The sequence below is a fragment of the Salvelinus namaycush genome, unplaced genomic scaffold (genome assembly GCF_016432855.1).
Source record: "Salvelinus namaycush isolate Seneca unplaced genomic scaffold, SaNama_1.0 Scaffold3585, whole genome shotgun sequence".
NCBI lineage: Eukaryota > Metazoa > Chordata > Actinopteri > Salmoniformes > Salmonidae > Salvelinus > Salvelinus namaycush.
Genome location: NW_024060547.1, coordinates 12,501 through 23,427, shown reverse-complemented (window position 1 = coordinate 23,427; position 10,927 = coordinate 12,501). Strand labels below are relative to the sequence as shown.

At 33.3% G+C, this 10,927-nt stretch overlaps 1 protein-coding gene across 1 annotated transcript in view; it reads right to left on the bottom strand.

Moving 5' to 3' along the window:
- Positions 1-3,329: 3,329 nt before the first annotated feature.
- LOC120040511 (F-box/LRR-repeat protein 18-like) overlaps positions 3,330-10,927 on the bottom strand; it is a gene marked incomplete at its 3' end in the record, with an annotated part of 16,919 nt that continues 9,321 nt past the window's right edge. The window contains exons 5-6 of the mRNA XM_038985628.1: positions 10,779-10,927; positions 3,330-3,548 (exon numbers count right to left, since the gene is read on the bottom strand). The exon at positions 10,779-10,927 is cut by the window's right edge and continues 933 nt beyond it. Of these exons, the coding sequence (XP_038841556.1) occupies positions 3,330-3,548; positions 10,779-10,927 (368 nt within the window). The remainder of the gene's footprint in view (positions 3,549-10,778) is intronic.

The following is a 10,927-nucleotide window of genomic DNA, read 5'->3' as shown; positions in this document are numbered from 1 at the left end:
TATAGAACTATCATTACATAGAACTATCATTACATAGAACTATCATTATATAATCATTACATAGAACTATCATTACATAGAACTATCATTATATAGAAATATCATTATATAATCATTACATAGAACTATCATTATATAATCATTATATAGAACTATCATTATATAATCATTATATAGAACTATCATTATATAGAACTATCATTATATAGAACTATCATTATATAGAACTATCATTATATAGAACTATCATTATATAGAACTATCATTATATAGAACTATCATTATATAATCATTACATAGAACTATCATTATATAATCATTATATAGAAATATCATTATATAGAGCTATCATTATATAGAACTATCATTATATAGAACTATCATTATATAGAACTATCATTATATAATCATTACATAGAACTATCATTATATAATCATTATATAGAAATATCATTATATAGAGCTATCATTATATAGAAATATCATTATATAGAGCTATCATTATATAATCATTATATAGAACTATCATTATATAGAACTATCATTATATAATCATTATATAGAACTATCATTATATAATCATTATATAGAACTATCATTATATAATCATTATATAGAACTATCATTATATAATCATTATATAGAACTATCATTATATAGAACTATCATTATATAGAGCTATCATTATATAGAGCTATCATTATATAGAGCTATCATTATATAATCATTATATAGAACTATCATTATATAGAACTATCATTACATAGAACTATCATTATATAGAAATATCATTATATAATCATTATATAGAAATATCATTATATAGAGCTATCATTATACAGAACTATCATTATATAGAACATCATTATATAGAACTATCATTATATAGAACTATCATTATATAGAACTATCATTATATAGAACTATCATTATATAGAACTATCATTATATAGAACTATCCTCATATAGAACTATCATTATATAGAACTATCATTACATAGAACTATCCTCATATAGAACTATCCTCATATAGAACTATCATTATATAGAACTATCATTACATAGAACTATCATTATATAGAACTATCATTACATAGAACTATCATTACATAGAACTATCATTACATAGAACTATCCTCATATAGAACTATCCTCATATAGAACTATCATTATATAGAACTATCATTATATAGAACTACCATTACATAGAACTATCCTCATATAGAACTATCATTACATAGAACTATCATTACATAGAACTATCATTACATAGAACTATCATTACATAGAACTACCATTACATAGAACTATCATTATATAGAACTATCATTATATATAACTACCATTACATAGAACTATCCTCATATAGAACTATCATTACATAGAACTATCATTACATAGAACTATCATTACATAGAACTATCATTACATAGAACTATCCTCATATAGAAATATCATTACATAGAACTATCCTCATATAGAACTATCATTACATATAACTATCCTCATATAGAACTATCATTACATAGAACTATCATTACATAGAACTATCATTACATAGAACTATCATTACATAGAACTATCATTACATAGAACTACCATTACATAGAACTACCATTACATAGAACTATCATTACATAGAACTATCATTACATAGAACTATCATTACATAGAACTATCATTACATAGAACTATCATTACATAGAACTATCATTACATAGAACTATCCTCATATAGAACTATCCTCACATAGAACTATCATTACATAGAACTATCATTACATAGAACTATCATTACATAGAACTATCATTACATAGAACTATCATTACATAGAACTATGCTCATATAGAACTATCATTACATAGAACTATCCTCATATAGAACTATCATTACATAGAACTATCCTCATATAGAACTATCATTACATATAACTATCCTCATATAGAACTATCCTCATATAGAACTATCCTCATATAGAACTATCATTACATATAACTATCCTCATATAGAACTATCATTATATAGAACTATCCTCATATAGAACTATCATTACATATTACAATCCTCATATAGAACTATCATTATATATTACTATCCTCATATAGAACTATCATTATATAGAAATATCATTATATAATCATTATATAGAAATATCATTATATAGAGCTATCATTATACAGAACTATCATTATATAGAACATCATTATATAGAACTATCATTATATAGAACTATCATTATATAGAACTATCATTATATAGAACTATCATTATACAGAACTATCATTATACAGAGCTATCATTATATAGAACTATCATTATATAGAGCTATCATTATATAATCATTATATAGAAATATCATTATATAATCATTACATAGAACTATCATTATATAGAAATATCATTACATAGAACTATCATTATATAATCATTATATAGAAATATCATTACAGAACTATCATTACATAGAACTATCATTACATAGAACTATCATTACATAGAACTATCATTACATAGAACTATCATTACATAGAACTATCATTACATAGAACTATCATTACATAGAACTATCATTACATAGAACTATCATTATATAGAACTATCATTACATAGAACTATCATTATATAGAACTATCATTATATAATCATTACATAGAACTATCATTATATAGAAATATCATTATAAATCAGACATCGGTCAGACAGAGAGACAGACTCACCGGTCAGACGGAGAGACAGACTCACCGGTCAGACGGAGAGACAGACTCACCGGTCAGACGGAGAGACAGACTCACCGGTCAGACGGAGAGACAGACTCACCGGTCAGACGGAGAGACAGACTCACCGGTCAGACGGAGAGACAGACTCACCGGTCAGACGGAGAGACAGACTCACCGGTCAGACGGAGAGACAGACTCACCGGTCAGACAGAGAGACAGACTCACCGGTCAGACAGAGAGACAGACTCACCGGTCAGACAGAGAGACAGACTCACCGGTCAGACAGAGAGACAGACTCACCGGTCAGACAGAGAGACAGACTCACCGGTCAGACAGAGAGACAGACTCACCGGTCAGACAGAGAGACAGACTCACCGGTCAGACAGAGAGACAGACTCACCGGTCAGACGGAGAGACAGACAGAGAGACAGACTCACCGGTCAGACGGAGAGACAGACTCACCGGTCAGACAGAGAGACAGACTCACCGGTCAGACAGAGAGACAGACTCACCGGTCAGACAGAGAGACAGACTCACCGGTCAGACAGAGAGACAGACTCACCGGTCAGACAGAGAGACAGACTCACCGGTCAGACAGAGAGACAGACTCACCGGTCTAGCAGTGTTTTCTGTAGCGTGCGACACGCCACCAGAGTTCCGCCCAAGAACATGTGACACACCATGACGTCACGGCAGCACTCCATGAAGGTAACCACGGCAGCGGGGTGGAAGGTTCCGTTCCGCGAGATGAGACAGAGGCGGCGGAGACGAGAGCAGCATGACAACGCCTCCCAGAATGCACCGTTACACACCAGGTAGGGCTGCTCCAACCTACCCACACACACATTATATACAGTACCAGTCAACAGTTTGGACACACCTACTCATTCCAGGGTTTTTCTTTATTTGTACTATTTTCTACATTGTAGATTAATAGTGAAGACATCAACACTATGAAATAACACATATGGAATCATGTAGTAACCAAAAAAGTGTTAAACAAATCTAAATATATTTTAGATTCTTCAAATTCTTCAGCTTTGCACACACTTGGCATTCTCTCAACCAGCTTCTTGAGGTAGTCACCTGGAATGCATTTCAATTAACAGGTGTGCCTTATTAAAAGTTAAATGTGGAATTTCTTTCCTTCTTAATGCGTTTGAGCCAATCAGTTGTGTTGTGACAAGGTAGGGGTGGTATACAGAAGAGAGCCATATTTGGTAAAAGACCGAGTCCATATTATGGCAAGAACAGGTTAAATTCAGCAAAGAGAAACGACAGTCCATCATTACTTTAAGACACGAAGGTCAGTCAATACGGAACATTTCAAGAACTTTAAAAGTTCCTTCAAGCTATATAATATATATAATGTGCATATATAATGTATATAATGTGTATAATAGTATATATAATGTATTTAATGTGTATAATGTGTAGAACAGTTTGTGGCTAATAAAGAACAGCAGTAAAGAACAGAAAGGCCCGTTGATGTATATATATATAATGTGTATATATTATGTATATAATGTATATAATAGTATATATAATGTATTTAATGTGTATAATAGTATATATAATGTGTATAATGTGTAGAACAGTTTGTGGCTAATAAAGAACAGCAGTAAAGAACAGAAAGGCCCGTTGATGTATATATATATATATAATGTATATAATAGTATATATAATGTATTTAATGTGTATAATAGTATATATAATGTATTTAATGTGTATAATGTGTAGAACAGTTTGTGGCTAATAAAGAACAGCAGTAAAGAACAGAAAGGCCCGTTGATGTATATATATATATAATGTGTATAATAGTATATATAATGTATTTAATGTGTATAATAGTATATATAATGTATTTAATGTGTATAATAGTATATATAATGTGTATAATAGTATATATAATGTATTTAATGTGTATAATAGTATATATAATGTGTATAATAGTATATATAATGTATTTAATGTGTATAATAGTATATATAATGTATTTAATGTGTATAATAGTATATATAATGTATATAATGTGTATAATAGTATATATAATGTATATAATGTGTATAATAGTATATATAATGTATTTAATGTGTATAATGTGTAGAACAGTTTGTGGCTAATAAAGAACAGCAGTAAAGAACAGAAAGGCCCGTTGATGTATATATATATATATATATATAATGTGTATATATTATGTATATAATGTATATAATAGTATATATAATGTATATAATGTGTATAATAGTATATATAATGTATTTCATGTGTATAATGTGTAGAACAGTTTGTGGCTAATAAAGAACAGCAGTAAAGAACAGAAAGGCCCGTTGATGGATATATATATAATGTGTATATATTATGTACATATAATGTATCTAATGTGTATAACGTATATATAATGTGAATAATGTATAAATTGTGTATAATGTATCTAATGTGTATAACGTGTATATATCATGTGTATAATGCATATCATGTGTATAACGTGTATATATGTGTATATACGTGTATATGTGTATAATGTATATCATGTATATCATGTGTATAACGTGTATATACAATGTGTATAATGTATATATTGTGTATCATGTATCTAATGTGTATATAATGTGTATAACGTATATATATGTGTATATACGTGTATATGTGTATAATGTATATCATGTGTATAATGTGTATATATAATGTGTATAATGTGTGTATAATGTGTATATATAATGTGTATAATGCATATATGTGTATAACGTATATATATTGTGTATAACATATGAATAATGTATCTAATGTATATAAATAGTGTATAAATTGTGTATAATGTATCTAATGTGTATAACGTGTATATATCATGTGTATAATGCATATCATGTGTATAACGTATATATAATGTGTATAATGTATATATAATGTGTATATCGTATATATAATGTGTATAATGTATATCATGTGTATAACGTGTATATATGTGTATATACGTGTATATGTGTATAATGTATATCATGTGTATAACGTGTATATATAATGTGTATAATGTATATCATGTATATCATGTGTATAACGTGTATATAATGTGTATAATGTATATATAATGTGTATAACGTATATATATTGTGTATAACATATGAATAATGTGTATAATATATCTAATGTATATAATGTGTATAACGTATATATAATGTGTATAATGTATATAATGTGTATAACGTATATACAATGTGTATAATGTATATATAATGTGTATAACGTATATATATTGTGTATAACATATGAATAATGTGTATAATGTATCTAATGTATATAATGTGTATAACGTATATACAATGTGTATAATGTATATAATGTGTATATAATGATTATAATGTGTATATATAATAGTAAATAATATAATAATGTATCTATAATGTATAGAACAGTTTGTGGCTAATAAAGAACATAAAGGCCTGTTGATGTATATATATAATGTATATTATAATATTGTTGTAATATAGTATTATAATATAGTAATACTTGTGTGCAGTTCCTCAGTGTGTATATGGTGTGTGTATGGTGTATATGGTGTGTGTATGGTGTATATGGTGTGTGTATATGGTGTGTGTATGGTGTATATGGTGTGTGTATATGGTGTGTGTGTATGGTGTGTGTATGGTGTATATGGTGTGTGTATATGGTGTGTGTGTATGGTGTGTGTATGGTGTATATGGTGTGTGTATATGGTGTGTGTATGGTGTATATGGTGTGTGTATATGGTGTGTGTATGGTGTATATGGTGTGTGTATATGGTGTATATGGTGTGTGTGTATGGTGTGTGTATGGTGTATATGGTGTGTGTATATGGTGTGTGTATATGGTGTGTGTATATGGTGTGTGTGTATGGTGTATATGGTGTGTGTGTATGGTGTATATGGTGTGTGTATATGGTGTGTGTATGGTGTATATGGTGTGTGTATATGGTGTGTGTATGGTGTATATGGTGTGTGTATGGTGTATATGGTGTATATGGTGTGTGTATATGGTGTGTGTATATGGTGTGTGTATATGGTGTGTATATGGTGTATATGGTGTGTGTATGGTGTGTATGGTGTATATGGTGTGTATATGGTGTGTGTATATGGTGTGTGTGTGTATGGTGTATATGGTGTGTGTGTATGGTGTGTGTGTATGGTGTATATGGTGTGTGTGTGTGTATGGTGTGTGTATGGTGTGTGTATGGTGTATATGGTGTGTGTATATGGTGTATATGGTGTGTGTATGGTGTATATGGTGTGTGTATATGGTGTGTGTGTATGGTGTGTGTGTGTATGGTGTATATGGTGTGTGTATATGGTGTGTGTGTGTATGGTGTATATGGTGTGTGTATATGGTGTGTGTGTACGGTGTGTGTATGGTGTATATGGTGTGTGTGTATGGTGTGTGTATGGTGTATATGGTGTGTGTGTATGGTGTGTGTATGGTGTATATGGTGTGTGTGTGTATGGTGTGTGTATGGTGTATATGGTGTGTGTGTATGGTGTGTGTATGGTGTATATGGTGTGTGTGTATGGTGTGTGTATGGTGTATATGGTGTGTGTGTATGGTGTGTGTATGGTGTATATGGTGTGTGTGTATGGTGTGTGTATGGTGTATATGGTGTGTGTGTATGGTGTATATGGTGTGTGTGTATGGTGTGTGTATGGTGTATATGGTGTGTGTGTATGGTGTGTGTATGGTGTGTATGGTGTGTGTGTATGGTGTGTGTGTATGGTGTGTGTGTATGGTGTGTGTATGGTGTGTATGGTGTGTGTATGCTGTGTGTATGCTGTGTGTATGCTGTGTGTGTATGGTGTGTGTATGCTGTGTGTATGGTGTGTGTGTATGGTGTGTGTGTATGGTGTGTGTGTATGGTGTGTGTATGGTGTGTGTATGGTGTGTGTGTGTGTGTATGGTGTGTGTATGGTGTGTGTGTATGCTGTGTGTATGGTGTATATGGTGTGTGTATATGGTGTATATGGTGTGTGTATATGGTGTGTGTGTATGGTGTATATGGTGTGTGTGTATGGTGTGTGTGTATGGTGTATATGGTGTGTGTGTATGGTGTGTGTATATGGTGTGTGTATGGTGTATATGGTGTGTGTATATGGTGTGTGTATGGTGTATATGGTGTGTGTGTGTGTATGCCGTGTGTGTATGGTGTGTGTGTATGGTGTGTGTATGGTGTGTGTGTATGGTGTGTGTATGGTGTGTATGGTGTGTGTGTATGGTGTGTGTATGTATGGTGTGTGTGTATGGTGTGTGTATGGTGTGTATGGTGTGTGTGTATGGTGTGTGTATGGTGTATATGGTGTGTGTGTGTATGGTGTGTGTATGGTGTATATGGTGTGTGTGTATGGTGTGTGTATGGTGTATATGGTGTGTGTGTGTATGGTGTGTGTATGGTGTGTGTGTATGGTGTATATGGTGTGTGTGTATGGTGTGTGTATGGTGTATATGGTGTGTGTATATGGTGTGTGTGTATGGTGTATATGGTGTATATGGTGTGTGTATATGGTGTGTGTGTATGGTGTGTATGGTGTGTGTGTATGGTGTGTGTGTATGGTGTGTATGGTGTGTGTGTATGGTGTGTGTGTGTGTGTATGGTGTATATGGTGTGTGTATGTGTGTGTATGGTGTGTATTGGTGTGTGTGTGTGTATGGTGTGTGTATGGTGTGTGTGTATGGTGTGTATGGTGTGTGTATGGTGTGTGTATGGTGTGTATGGTGTGTGTATGGTGTGTATGGTGTGTGTGTATGGTGTGTGTATGGTGTATATGGTGTGTGTGTATGGTGTGTGTATGGTGTATATGGTGTGTGTGTATGGTGTGTGTATGGTGTATATGGTGTGTGTGTATGGTGTGTGTATGGTGTATATGGTGTGTGTGTATGGTGTATATGGTGTGTGTGTATGGTGTGTGTATGGTGTATATGGTGTGTGTGTATGGTGTATATGGTGTGTGTGTATGGTGTGTGTATGGTGTATATGGTGTGTGTGTGTATGGTGTGTGTATGGTGTATATGGTGTGTGTGTATGGTGTGTGTATATGGTGTGTGTGTATGGTGTATATGGTGTGTGTGTATGGTGTGTGTATGGTGTATATGGTGTGTGTGTATGGTGTGTGTATGGTGTATATGGTGTGTGTGTATGGTGTGTGTATGGTGTATATGGTGTGTGTGTATGGTGTATATGGTGTGTGTGTATGGTGTGTGTATGGTGTATATGGTGTGTGTGTATGGTGTATATGGTGTGTGTGTATGGTGTGTGTATGGTGTATATGGTGTGTGTGTGTATGGTGTGTGTATGGTGTATATGGTGTGTGTGTATGGTGTGTGTATATGGTGTGTGTGTATGGTGTATATGGTGTGTGTGTATTAGAGGTCGACCGATTATGAATTTTCAACGCCGATACCGATTATTGGAGGACAAAAAAAGCCGATACCGATTAAATCGGCAGATTTATTAATAAAAAAATATATATAATATATATATATTTCATACACACACACACACATTTTTGTAATAATGACAATTGCAACAATACTGAATGAACAATGAACACTTTTATTTTAACTTAATATAATACATAAATACACACACGCACACAGCTCTGAAGTGACAATGGTACTGAAGAGTCTGCTTAGGAGACAAATACTCTCAACTGTTTGAATAAAAATAGAGTTTAAGTTACCTGTGATGAATGTTGAAAACAAAAACTGTAATTTCTATATGCAGGAAATCCTATTTTACTAATGGGCATGGTAAGAATTGACAACCAAAGTGCGAGTCATAATTCCCATGACACCTTCTAGCAAAATCTGAAAAGCAATTCCTTCATTTATTCCATAGGATATTTTTAGATTCACTTAAAATAAGGTCTGTGTTTCGTGTAGGCTTACACCACCGTGCCAATTTTATAACTGTGTAGATATCCATAGGACAAGGTAACTCTGATCAATATTGGCTAAATATAAGCGAAGATAAAAAAAAATTGTAGAGTGGATTTATGAAAATATGTTGACAAACGTTACCTTATCCTAGTGAGATTTACACGGGTATCAAAACGTAGAGGCGGTTTAAGCCTGCACGAAACACAGACCTTATTTGAAGTAGATCAAGACATTCTCTATGGAAGACACGGTAAAATAACGAAGGAACCCCTTTCAAGTTCCGCCGCAAGTTATTACAGGAATTATAACGCGTCGACTATTTCTCTCTAAACCATATACCTTTGACTAATCCGGAAACTATCACCTCGAAAACAAAACGTTTATTCCGTTCCGTATTTTATCTAACGGGTGGCATCCATGAGTCTAAATATTCCTGTTACATTGCACAACCTTCAATGTTATCTCATAATTACGTAAAATTCTGGTAAATTAGTTCGCAAAGAGCCAGGCGGCCCAAACTGTTGTATATACCCTGACTCTGCGTGCAATGAACGCAAGAGAAATGACACAATTTCACCTGGTTAATATTGCCTGCTAACCTGGATTTCTTTTAGCTAAATATGCAGGTTTAAAAATATATACTTGTGTATTGATTTTAAGAAAGGCATTGATGTTTATGGTTAAGTACACATTGGAGCAATGACAGTCATTGATTGATTGTTTTTTATAAGATAAGTTTAATGCTAGCTAGCAACTTACCTTAGCGCACTGCATTCACGTAACAGGTAGGCTCCTCGTGGAGTGCAATGTAATCAGGTGTTAGAGCATTGGACTAGTTAACTGTACGGTTGCAAGATTGGATCCCCCGAGCTGACAAGGTTACAAATATGTCATCTGCCCCTGAACGAGGCAGGACGTTCCTAGGCCGTCATTGAAAATAGTAATGTGTTCTTAACTGACTTGCCTAGTTAAATAAAGATTAAATAAAAGGTGTAAAAAAATAAATAAATAATAATAGGCAAATCGGCGTCCAAAAATACCGATTTCCGATTGCTATGAAAACTTGAAATCGGCCATTCCGATTAATCGGTCGACCTCTGGTGTGTATGGTGTGTGTATGGTAGTGTGTATGTTAGTGTGTATGGTAGGTGTATGTAGTCTCACCGTAGCTGGGTGAGCTGGGTGCAGTTCCTCAGTGTGTCCAGCAGGGCGGCGCTGTAGTTCCAGGTCTTTAAGGACCCCAGGTTGGCCAGAGATAATGCCCGTAGGTCCCTGCAGTGTTCAGCCACCTGTACCAACCCGGTCCCCTTCAG